General features: G+C 29.4%; 1 protein-coding gene across 1 annotated transcript; it reads right to left on the bottom strand.

Moving 5' to 3' along the window:
- Positions 1-264: 264 nt before the first annotated feature.
- On the bottom strand, positions 265-1,323 carry LOC137837595 (Calcium-dependent lipid-binding (CaLB domain) family protein). Its single transcript, XM_068646624.2, has one exon. The coding sequence runs from the start codon at positions 1,267-1,269 to the stop codon at positions 484-486; it is 786 nt and encodes a 261-aa protein (XP_068502725.2). The 5' UTR covers positions 1,270-1,323; the 3' UTR covers positions 265-483.
- Between the last annotated feature and the right edge of the window lie 12,594 nt (positions 1,324-13,917).

Genomic DNA, 13,917 nt, shown 5'->3' with positions numbered 1-13,917 from the left:
TCTATATACAATAAATTGTCCTCATCTTTAATGAATGTGAGATCTCCAACAATAACAATCACAAGTATATATAAATTTTATTTTATGTTGATCAAAGCCTTATTAATTTTATAAAAGAGCTCTTCAAATATTGTTAAAAAAGAGAATTCTTCAAATAATTATTTCTTAAAACTAAAACCAAGATCGTCGTCAAATCATTATAAGTACCATGATCACAAACGTTTCTTAGTAAAAAAAAATGTTTGTTTCGTTTTAGAACAATTCTTTAAACAATTATTCTTTTGTATAATAATCGTGACAAACACGACAACTAGGGAATACAAAAAGAGAAATATGCAAAGTGTACACGCATTCAACCACGGTAACCAAAATAAAAGTTAAGAACAAACAACATAACTGAAAAAGATGCCAAAAAAAGAGTAAACGATATTTTCTCTTCTTTTTCTTTTTTTCTCATATTGTTAGAGGAAAAGTTATGATTCTCTAGAAATCATCTTCATCGTATCCAAGATCATCCTCAACATTCTCTGCCACGTCATCAGCAATCTTGTCCTCCAGAAAATCAGCACCCTCTACGAGCGCGACTCCACCTAGAACCCCAGCGACCGCGCCCACAGCCAATCCGGTCCTCATCCCTCCAAACTTACTCTTTTTCTCTTCTTGAGCGGTCCCGTAGCTATAACTACTCCCTTGTCCATACGACGACGTTTGAGGCTGTGCATACGACGTCGTTTGGGGCGCAGAATTATAATAATTATTATTATCCCGATGAGACGGGTAGCCATAGCCCTGCGGCGCAGGGGAATAATCCCTTACACCTAAAGGAGGCGCGTAGTACGCATCCCGCGTACGATAGCCACCAGTTTCTCTTATAACGACATTAACGTCCACCTTCCCTTGGGGTCTTCCCGAGGGGCGCTTCAGTGCGAGAGTGCGGCTCACGCGCGCTCCGACTCCAACGTCTTCAAGTACTTCAACAACCTTCAGCCGAGCCGAGCCGATGAGCGGCTCGGTGTCCTCCTCGGAGCCGGCGTGAACCGCGTCTACGTGGAGAGTGAGATCCTCAAGAGGCTCGGGAGGAAGAGGAATAACCAGCGTTTGATTCCACGTGGCTTCGGTGTCCCCGTCCTCGTCGACGGTGGTGGAGCACTTGTTCTTAGCGTCCACCCAAACGACGGCGTATGGGCGGTTCGCGCCGTGGCGCCAGTTCACGTTTTTTAAGCCACGCGCTGACGCGAGATTCACTTCAAGTTCGTAGTGGGAAGCCATGAGAGTGAGTGAGTTAGTTGAAATGGTAACTGAGAAATGAGAAAGAGAGTTTGTGAAAACACACGAAGCAGCAATGGTGTGAGTTGTGTGGCTTTTATAGGTAAGTATTGATGGGAAGTGTTTAGTGTTAACCCTTAGGTTTTAAGGCTAATAACATAACTGCCATTAAGCAAAGGTTTTCTAATATTGATCCTTAAATTATAATAATTATATCTCGTAAATTAATTTATTTGCTCGTTCAACATTTTAATAATTTTACTTTTGGTTGAAATTTTTTAAAGTTAACCTTTTATCTTCGTTATTAGTTTTATGTCATATCCCGTTATAAATTTTGTTTGCATAGTAAATTAGTATATATTTTGAGTTAAATAAGTTTTTTATAATTTTGAAATTGATATAATAAAATTAGTGATTTGGATTTTTTTTAATTTTTTTTAATTTTTTTCTATGCCTAATGTTTGATAAAAAATATTAATTTATTTTTTATAATAATTTATTATTTCTTAATTTACTGTATTGACATGTAATAATCATAGTTAGGTATTTATTACTAACATAACACATGACATCAACAAAATTAGCACTCCAACACTAAAAATTTAAAAGCAACACAATAATTGTTACGACACGGGATGCATATATTTATTAAATGTTACCCAAAAACTTATAATATTTATTACTAGAAAGAATATACTTTTATTACTTATATTTTTATTAAATTATGGTTAAAATTTCTTTACTTTCCCCTTTATAAATTTGTTTTCAAACTTGAGAACATCTTGAAAGTTTTATGAAAGTAAAATATTTAAAACTAATTAATGCTATAACACTGTATGATAGTCAAATTGAAAAGAAAAATAATCATAGTTTTATCGATTGAAAAGTTACAAAATAATAATAATAATATTAATAATAATATAAAAAAATATATATATAGAACAACAGCCAGACACAATTTGGATGTTTGAAAAAAATTTTGCCACATAGAATTACACTGTTGATATTGAGAAAATTTAAATGAAAATACAAAAGTTTCTTTTATAGAAAAGATGAAGTCATGAATAAACTATATACAAAAGATTTAATATCATCTTTAATATAAAAAATTTAAATATAAATTTGTGAGTATTTTTTTATATATTATTCATCTTAGTCAACTCTATTTATTTGGAATTCTTGACTTCACACTTGAATTTCTCACAATATCGTATTTATATTATAAAGGATACAAATAATTAAGAGTCTTAAAAACACTTTTGAAGGGGCCCAACAAAATAAGCGAACAAAACTAACCAACATAGGCAAAAAACATTAAAGTTTGTAAACTCTACAAAATAAAATAGATAGCTTGAAATGAAGTCTAGTCTATCACTATTCTATTAGTTCATATATGGTGATTATGTCACAAATATGAGTAATTCGTCTTCACCCTACTTTTCCCACATGTGCACCAACTATTTGGAACATATTATGCATAACTTTGACTTCCATGTCACTACATATGTGTTTTACATTGTTGTGAATCCTTCATTAGCGCAAAATTGACTTTCTATGTCAATTATTTGAGTCAAATTACATCACTTTCAGATTTGATGTAAATGTTAGTGACATAAAAAATAAGTTATTACATCGATTTAACAATATATCTAAAAAACAAGTGTTTTTATGTTGTTTTAAGGAGAAAACAATGAAAGTATTATCTTTATCACATCAAAAAATTTCAAGCATCACAACCTTTATCATTTCAAACCATTATTAAGTATTCTCAAACAAAAGATGGTAGTTTAACAATTGGAGACATTATGCACTCAACCAAGCGACAGTCACAACATAATCACGACAACAAAGTCCTCCCTCCACAACGTGGAGCAGGGACATTAAGGTACTTGAGTTGAGCGTGCTCAAGAGGATGTGCAGGCAAGGGTAAGGCAACAACTGAGCAAGGTTGTGTTAGACTTACTACAACAGCAGGGTCCCCACTCAATGACGTTGAGCAATTACGATAAGGTGTGAGAATTTTGGAGTACTGGCGAGATTGCACGATGTGTTATGTAGGTGGGTGTGTAGTGATGGTGGGGCCTACAATGTGGTAAATTGTAGCTCAATGAAAATGTAAAGATAATACATGAGATAGGAGAGGGAAATGAGCAACATTTTACAAGAGTTTAAAAGGAGTTTTTTAAATAAGTTGTATTTGAATAAATGTAAAAGAACTCTTTTATGTCTTGTATGACGTCACTTTACATAAGAGATAACTCTTTTACGTCAATGAGTGACGTCAATGATTTTTTTTTTGCATTATTGCTTATAGCTCTGACTAGTGTCTCTAATGCACCATAAGATGGTTGTCTATGTCCTAAATTTTCTACAGGAGTTGTATGTCTATCTCAATTGTGCCTTTTACAATTTTTGTTGGACAAATACAGAGTCTTCTACTAATTTAGACACCACCTCTAATTTCCTAACATAACTTCTTATAGTCTATTTTTTCTTCCCTACCAAACTTGTTTTATGTATACCTGAAATATTTAATACCTCCTGTTGCATATCAGATTACTTCCTTTTCCTTTTCCTATTTGTAATTTCTTTTGACCTTCAAGTATTTAAGCTTAAAAATTGGAATTAAACATAATCACTAGGCCTATTCTAGTCACTCATTTCTAACTCCTTTGTCAGATGAAATTCACCTTTAAATATTATAAATTACCTAACTAGAGGTGGTTTTCTTTTAGTTTCATTCCTAACATGACACATGTGCCTCCTCTTATGTCCTATTTGACCAAAAACTTATTGACTATGATTCATAACCTTCCTCTTCCATCTAAATTGGACTTGACCTTAGTGAATAACGTTTATAACCTTGGTTTCATAATCTCGACTCTACAAAAATTCATACTTTCACTTCTCTTTCCTTAATATAATTTTATTTATTTGATTTCATATACCCCACGCAATCGATATATCCACATACATATGCAAATTTGGTTTCATTTTCCATTCAAACCTGATAAGATGAATTGATGTAGATGTTGCATATAATAGTTATGTATGACTGTGGTAATACCTAATCATGTATTACACAAATTTCATATTGTTATTGCTACTTTGCAAGTGAAAACTATGATTACTTATTCTTCAACTACCCTACACATTGAGCATAAAGAACCACTTATTTGAGTACTTGTTAGATCCAAGTTACATAGACTCTATTTTTGGTTTTGTTTATGTGCTTAAAAACAAAGTATAAAATAGGATTTTATAAGCATCAAGTTTGGATAGACTTCGTTTGACTGAATATACATAAGTGTTTTACTTATATGTTTCATTTTATGAGCTTTTGATTGAACAAATGATAAATATAATTTGTATGATAAGATTTTGCTTTGACAGACACAAGCGTGCTTACTTTGTTTGGTAAGATTTTGCTTGGATAGACAATGTGCTTACTTCTTCTAATAGATGATAAGTTTGAAGCCTTTCATCTTACATGTAAAATACTTATAAATATTTATTTTATATTTGCAGAGAATGTTCGTTTCTTCGTTTCTTATAAAAGGGTCAAACATTGAAGTGTCTATATCAAGATTTCTTGAAGAACACGCCTAAAGATACTCCACATAAACAAGTTTTCTAAAAAGAGGGAATGTTAATCATACAAAGACAGTCAGCTACATCAGGTTATACGCATTACTCAAGTTTGAAAGCAAGCTACTCGACCTAGGTCTAATAAGTTGTGTTGTGTATCAGAAAGTTTCATAAAGAAGGTACATGAATTTAATGTTGTATAAATAACTTATAATGCATTTGTGTTCTAACGTGTACAGACGCAAGATGAAGAGGAAAAATTATGCAAGATCTCACGACAACTCTAAAAGAATTTGCAATAACTTTTTTCTTCTCAACATCTATATATAGAAGACCATATGAAGAATAAAAGTTAACAACGACTAAGAAAAATCTCTTAACGATCTTGTATTTAAAAGCAATCCTTTTAGCTTTCAATTTGTGAGCAATAACACCATTGTGTTTGTTAGCAACCTAAAATAGTGTTTATCATATTGTATATTCATCTTAGAATTCTACCCTCTTTCAGTGAATGGAACCCATGATCTTTTCAATCACATCCTTTCCTCAAACACAATTTTTTACCCAAGAGTAGTTGGGTTTAAATAATACTCAATGTTTAGCCAGAAGCAGTTGTGCTCCAAAGAATACTCAGTCTTAGCTAGGAGCGTGTGTTCCAAAGAATACTTGGCCTTAACAAGGAGTGGTTGCATTCCAAAGAATATTCAATTTTAGTAAGGAGTGACTACATTCCAAATAATACTTTATGTTCAACTAGGAATGACAAAGTCCAAATAATACTTGATGTTTAGCCATAAATGGTTAGGTCCAAATAAAATGTGCTTTGTATCTTGCGGAGTTAGTTCACTAGTGAAACTTGATTGTGTTGATCAAGAATTGCATGCAGTATGAGTCCTCAAATGAACCAATATAAAAATAATACCTTGTGTAATTCTCTCTCAACTCTTATCTTTTTATATTGCATGTTATTAATATGCAACTAACCTAAGAAAGAGAGCTTTGTGAAAACAAGTTTTGAAAAATGTTTTTGATAATGCATCTGCCAAACTTGAAGTTACGTCTAACAATCTTTATTAGATTATACTCTTAAGAAAATTGCTTAATAGTACGTCTATCAAGTATAAAATTTGTATGTTCCCGTTTATCACATGAATCTTTTCAAAATTTTCTAAAAATGTTACATACATAATTTAACTATCTTTTATTGTGTATTTCACCTATTTTCACAATACCTTATGGACTAGATTGTCTCTAGTACCAAATTTATTCACCATTACTCAAACTATCATGTCAACTATCATATTTAGACCTAATTGTATACCTTTTTGTGATTTCACACTGCACCTATCTTCTCTTGACTTAGGCAGATTTTCTATTAACTCTTACATTGTGAGTGTTACTTGGGGTATCTCCTATACCACTCTCTTCTCCAATCTGAATCCATTCCTAACTGTTTCATTTCAAATACAAACTCCATAAATGTTTCACCTTTAAAATTTAAGTTGCCACACAATTTGGGAACATTTTTAATAAATCATGTCTTACCAATCCACCTATATTCTCAAAACCTAATCCTTGTGCTCATCTCTTAATGACACGATGTCATGAAACCAACTTCCTTAACTTGTGTCCATATACCTTACTTAGGTTCCTCACCATTGTTTAGATTTCTCCAGGATTTATATTTAGATTCCAATATATTCTTTCACAAACCTTTTGTTGCTAATCTCCATTTCTATTTAACTAAAAATATATCTTGGAATAGCTTTATATCCTTTACATCCATATCTTACATACTCAAAATGATATTTATACTTACAGATAGAAAGTCACACAAAATCCATAAAAATTTAGTCAACAAAATAATCTTTTAAATTTATATGATTTTGAATATCAAATTATTCCTTTTTAATCTTTTAGAATCTCAATTCATATTACCAAATTTTAACCCTAAAACTTGATAGTCTTAATTGAATATCATAATATTTTAAAAATATTTAGAGTCTTAATTGAATACTACAATATAATTTACATCCATATCTTACTTACTCAAAATGATATTTATACTTACAGATAGAAAGTCACACAAAATCCATAAAAATTTAGTCAACAAAATAATCTTTTAAATTTATATGATTTTGAATATCAACTTATTCCTTTTTAATCTTTTAGAATCTCAATTCATATTACCAAATTTTAACCCTAAAACTTGTAGTCTTAATTGAATATCATAATATTTTAAAAATATTTAGAGTCTTAATTGAATACTACAATATATTTTTCATAAAAAAACATTTTAAAATCTTAATGCCTACTTAAAAAAAGTCAAGAAAAAATTAATGGAACTTCTTTTGTCTATTGTATATGATAACGACGGAAGAATGTGCAATTAATTATGGTAAAAATTAAATTATGGATTGCTTTTAAGTTTAATTTTTATGAATAGCTTTTAAGTTTAATTTTTATGAATTGATCCATAATTTAATTAACGGTTGAGTGTGTTTGGTAACATCAATAAACTAACAATTAGTTTATTTGATTAGTTTATAAAGCTAGTTTGACCAACACAAAAATATTTGGTAAATATTTTAAAATAATTTATTTAGAAGCTTCTATGTTACTTATGTTAACTTATAGGTTACTTTAGCTAGCTTTTAAGTTATAATTTATTTAACTTTCTTTCATTAATATCCCTTATATTTTAATACAGCTCCTTATCATACCTATTCCAAGCTTATAAAGCAATTATTGTACTATTTTTAGTATTTATTAAGTTACATTTTATTTTTTTATGTAGTTCAAATTAATAAATATTTAACATTACATATTAAAGTAACAAATATTTCATTATATGATGCTATGTGAAAATTATACACAATAAAAATTGTAAAAAGGAAATTTAATATAACAATAGTTTAAATTAAGAAATAAAAAATTTAAAACTTATTAAAAATAAATAAAAATTAAATTTAATCAATACTTATTAAATAACTCATTCAAATAAGAAATATACAATTTTTTTAAAATAAATAAAACTACTAAAAATTTAATTATTATAAAAAAAATCTTAAATTGTAATTATATAATAATATAATTTTATTTAGAAATACAAATTTCATTTATATAATATAACTTGTGTAATTTTATCCTTTTATATTTACTAACTAGTTTACAACTAATTTACTAAATATTTCTGATTTAATAAATTAGTTTATCTACTAGAAACTTTAGATAGAAGTTTATCAAATATCAAATGGATGTTATATAATTTTTAGTTAAGAAAAATGACAATTTAACGCGCTCTTCTAATTAAAATGCTTATTATTAAATGAAATGTATTTGGATTACTGGATTTATATAATTTAGGTTCATCTAATAAATTACACACACAAAATTTATAAAATTTAAAGAATAATAAAGGGCATAAGAAAAAAGTGGTGGATATTATTAAGATTTGGTTGAACTAAAAAGTTGATGAGGCATAGTTGGGGGCGAATGTAACGTGGGAAAGAACATATTGGGTGGGGAATATGTAAACAAGGAAAATTACGAATGTAATTGTGTTTGGTACCTTCAACCTCACTTTTTTTACTTCATTTTTGGAAATTCCCATAATGGATAATTTTCTTTCATTAGAAAACTCACATTATTATCTCTTTAAAAATTCGATAAAAAAAAACATAAACATTTCATTCAAATGAACCTTGAAGTTTAGTTTAATTGTTTAAAACATCTATTTCTATTATATTTCTATTGAGATTGAGACATTAACTTCTTTCAATCACGATGACTTTTCTTTCAATTTTAATTTTTTTTCTCGATTTTTGATCTGAATGAAGAATACATTTATAAAAAAAAGTTATATCATGAATTAGAAACTAAATTTAGAGAAAAAAAATTGATTTCTAAATTACTTTTTATTATTGTTAAATGGTTTCTAAATTGGTATCTAATTAACAAATTTAGAATCTAAATAATTGGTAGTTAAAACTTTGGTAGCTAATTAGATACCAATTTAAAAACTATTTAACAATAATAGAAACTAATTTAAAAATAAAATTTTCTTATAATTTCTAAAATGATATCTAATTTAATCAGCAACTAATTTTTTTTTTCTAAATTGATTTTCATTTTATGATTTTCTTGTAATGCTAGTATTCAAGTAAATATATGCGAATGTAATAAATATTGTAATAATAACGCATCTTTACTTGTTATATATATTTACATAATTTTGTTGTATATTATTTTTACCGTTAAGCTAAAATTAAGCTATCTACCATAATTAATATTTGTATTATCTAATTTTCTTAGTTTAATTTATATTAATTTTTCTTTTTCTTTGTGATGGTATCCTTTACGAGATTCCGATAGACATAGGACCATTAAGCCCTTATGAACAAGAAGAAGGATATTTTTGTAATGGTAGACAACATGGATCATGACATTAATATGCATGGTTTGCATCGTGATAAGGAATAATATAACAAACTTTACATGCGACAAAGAAAGGTTGGATTAGACATTATTTCCACACGGAAGAAACACGCTATATATTATGTTGTTTTCTGGGGAAGGACTCACTTGTCAGGTCAACAGGGACTGCAAATTTTCTTTATTTTTTCATCTTTGCTTACTCAATTTCATTCTTAATAAAATGAAAAAATAAAACAAAAATTAAAAAAGAAAAAGAAAAAAAAGAAAATGTGCTTTGGAAGAATCAAAAAGCAAGTTGCAGAACGAGTGAGAGCAAAACAACGTGGATAATTGGACAGAGGTGCCATGCATGATTTATCCTCAAGTTCGAGGTTGGGTTTGAATTCAAACTCAACCATTTTCTGAGATTCATGTTTTCTGAGTGCGATGCCATGCAACCATTTGTGTAAAGAGAGAGAAAGTTTGTGATTGGGTTTATGGTTCGGTGGTGCAGAATGGTTTTAAAGTTCTTAGCAGAAGGTAAGAAACTTTCAAAATGTCAATATAATATTTTTTTTGTAATTTGTTATTAAACATTACTATCCAATAAATAACTAATAGAATGTTTGATTATGAAAAGTTCAATTCATATAAAAATTAAATTGTACATTCACCAAATTATAAAGAAAAACAAGATTTAAACCATCATAGAAATAGTTGTTTAATGATTATTTGAACGACCGAATACTTGATCAAGAATTATAATAATAAAAGTTTGCTCAAAATAATCATTAAGAATAATTTGGTCGCTTATGTACAAAATCAAGTTATTTTTTATTATATAATAACATTATTAAAAAATTATTAAATAGAAATTAATTTTAAAAATAACAATTAATTATTATATTAATTAAATTAAATAATATTTTAGAGAATACTAAATTTATTGATATTTAAATTAATTTTTATTATTGATAAACAATTTTTAAATTAATATCTAATTAACTATTAATTATTTAAATTTTAGAATTAATAATTAAAATTTTGATAGCTAATTAAATATTAATTTAAAAATTATTTATTAATAGTAAAAATTAATTTAAATATTAATAATTTGTTTAATTTTTATCTAATTTAATTAATAGTATCTAATTATTATTATTTTTTTAAATTTATTTTTATTTAATTATCTTCTTTTAATATAGTACCATTTTAATATAAATTATTAGTTTATTTCTATTTACCATTTAATATTATTAATATTAAATTAAAATGTTAGATTTGTTTTATTAAATCAAGAATCAACAGTTTGGAAACTTCAAGTCTCCTTTACAATATATATATAAATTTAATAACTAATTTTAAATTTGATAAATACTAATATATATTATAAAAGTAATGACTATACATTCAATATATAATATCTAAAAGAAGTTATGTTAACGTTGAATATTTCAACATTCAATTTAATTATATCTTAAAATTACACTAATCATTATTTTAATATATCTTGGATTGTTATGAATCACTACATTTTTATTAAATTTAATGGTATTACAATTAAATTAATAATATTTATAATACAATCTATTTAATCATTTTAGTGATTCAAACATAACATTAATTAATAAAATAATATTTTTTAATTCGTAGAAATTAAACATGTATCAGAGGATTTACAATAACTTATGTACCCTACTCACCCATCTAATACTACAAGATTTTTAATTTTTAACTTGTGGTCATTAAAAACTCCAGAAATGTATGCAATTGACACAGTTTTATTAACCCTAACTACATAAAAATGGAGAAAAACACTTATTTATCGTATTTTCGTGTTTTATGATTCTTAATTTAGTCGAATTTACGAGTGAGTGCTTCATAGATGGTATTCATAGATGATATACCTTCATACACTAGTCTCCAAGAAATTTGAAGTGAAACTATACAAAAAATAAAGACTGTTTCTTCATGCACCTCCATATCTTCTTCTGGCACCTCCATACACAACATGAAAATACAATTTTATCCTTCTTGTGTCATCCCCATAGAATAGCTTCCGGATTATGTAATCCGGAAACGCATTTAAAAAAGGACTTCCGGATTACATAATCCAGAAGTTAAAAAAGACTTCCAGATGATGTAATCCGGAAAGTAATCATGCATATGAAAAATGACTTCCGGATTATATAATCCGGAAGCTAATTACAAATTTGAAAAATGACTTTCGGATTATGTAATCCGAAATATTACAGAGGGGCATTTTTGAAAATACGAAAATTTATGGAGGTGAGAGAAGAAACACCCCCATAAACTCATGGTTCGATTGGGGGCAACCTTGAGTGTATGTTTGACACGAATAAAAGTAGGACCAAAGACAAGATTTGTGAGAGGATCAACAACTTGAAAACGTCCAGGGATATGAACAAGTTGAACCAAATGGTTTTGAACATTATCTCTAACAAAATGTAAATCAAGCTCAAAATGCTTATATTTGGAATGCATGACTGGGTTTTCACTTAAGAAGACAGGGTCAAGATTGTTAGAAAATATCTGAGGATCTGGAGTTTGTATGTGAAGTTCATGAAGAAGAGATTTAAGCCATAAAATCTCGGTCATGACAACTGCAACAACTTTATACTCTACCTCTGTACTGCTTCGTGAAACAATTTCTTGTTTGTGTGTTGACCAAGAGATGAGATTGGTGTCAAAATAGATGCAGAAACCTGTGGTGGACTTCCGATCATCAGGATCTGCACCCCAACTAGCATTAGATAAGGCTTTGAGGAAAGAGGAAGGTTGTTGGTGTAAAAGGAGTCCATGATCAATAGTGCCATCTAGGGACGTTTGACAAATTGCCAATGATGATGTTGAGGGGAATGCATAAATTGAGTAACCTTATTGATAAAGTATGAAAGCTCAGGATGAGTTACAATAAGATATTGAAGAGTGTCGACAACAAAAGATACAAAGTTGGATCACTGAACATTTCAGATGAATTCTGATGGAGGCGAGTGTTGGAAACCATAGGAGTGGGGTAAGGTTTAAAAGCCAACATGTTTGTACGTTGGAGAAGATCATGAACGTACTGGGACTGTGATAAATGCATGTTCCCACTTGAGGTGCGAGAAACTTGAATGCCCAAAAAATGAAGATGCCCCAGGTCCTTAAAGGGAAAATAAGAATGAAGTTGAGTAATAAGAGAGGAAATTTCAGTGTCTGATGAACCAGTGATTAGAATATCATCAACATAAACTAATACAAAAATAGAAAAAGTAGAAGTGTATTTTACAAAGAGAGATGTATCACTCTTGGTGGATTTAAAACCAAGATGAAGGAGAGTAGTACTTAACTTAAGAAACCAAGATCGATGCACTTGTTTCAACCCATAAATGACTTTGTTAAGTCGACAGACAAGGTGAGGTGCAACAGTGTTGAAACTTGGCAGTTGCTGCATAAAGAAACATTCTTGGAGGTCACCATTCAGAAAGACATTATTGATGTCAATTTGGTGAATAGACCATTGAGAGGACACAACATGCACTAGAACAAGCCAAATTGTGGTGTGACGAACAATCAGACTAAATGTTTCTGCATAATCAACTCCAATTGTTTGATTGAATACCTTGGCAACTAGGCGAGCTTTGCACCGTTGTAGAGAGCCATTTGCATTAAGATTTGTTTTAAAAATCCATTTACAACCAACAAGGGGTGATCCTGATGGAAGATGGGTTAAAGTCCTTGTCTTGTTTGAAAGAAGACCATTGTATTCTTCACGCATAACTTTGAGCCAAACAGGAGATGCAAGAGCATCTTTAACAGAAGTAGGTATGAGGGGAATAAAATACACTGAAGCATGATACACTTTGGGTTTATCGGTACCTACTTTGGCATGGGTGATCATAGGATGGGAATTAGTTGTATGAGGAATCATAGGAAAAGAAGGTTCAGGTGTAGTGTTAGTAGGAGTTTTAAAAGGTTCAGGTGTAGTGTTAATGGGAGTTGTAGAAGGTTCAGAAGAAAGAGTAGTGGATGAGTTAGAGGACAACCGAGAAGAAGTAATAGAGGAAGCATGGGGGATAAAAGCATGATCATTAGGAGATAAATTATTTGCAGTATTTGGTGAATGAATAAGAGTAATAGTGGGAGTAAAACTCGTGTGTACTTTAGCATTACCTGATGGAATAACAAATTTATCAGCATGATCTTTGTACGAAAAAGATTATGACGAGAGACAATTTTCTTTCCCTCTTGAGTAAGACAGATGTAACCCGCATGACCAATACTATATCCAAGAAACAAACAACATGTAGAGAGAGAAAAGTAAATTTACACTGATTATATGGTCGCAGGTTAGGATAAAATGCACAACCAAAAATATTGAAATGTTTGCAGTCAGGTTTGCGTTTAAACAACATATTATACGGGTTGTCACCTTTAAGAACATTTGTAGGAAGAACATTGATGGTATGGACAACAACAATGAAGGCTTCAACCCAAAATTTAAGAGGATGAGAGGTTGTGGTGAGCAAGGTGATCCCCATATCAATAATATGGCGGTGTTTTCTTTCTACAGAACCATTTTGCTCATGTGTATATGGACATGAGAGACGATGTTGAATACCACATTCTTGAAGATAGGAGGTT

Source organism: Phaseolus vulgaris, chromosome 4 (genome assembly GCF_051622355.1).
Source record: "Phaseolus vulgaris cultivar YP4 chromosome 4, ASM5162235v1, whole genome shotgun sequence".
In the NCBI taxonomy this organism is placed as follows: Eukaryota; Viridiplantae; Streptophyta; class Magnoliopsida; order Fabales; family Fabaceae; genus Phaseolus; species Phaseolus vulgaris.
This window is presented reverse-complemented; position numbering and strand designations above follow the sequence as displayed.

Coding starts and splice junctions, on each gene's coding strand:
- LOC137837595 (XM_068646624.2), bottom strand. CDS start 1,269: ATGGCTTCCCACTACGAACTTGAAGTGAATCTCGCGTCAGCGCGTGGC.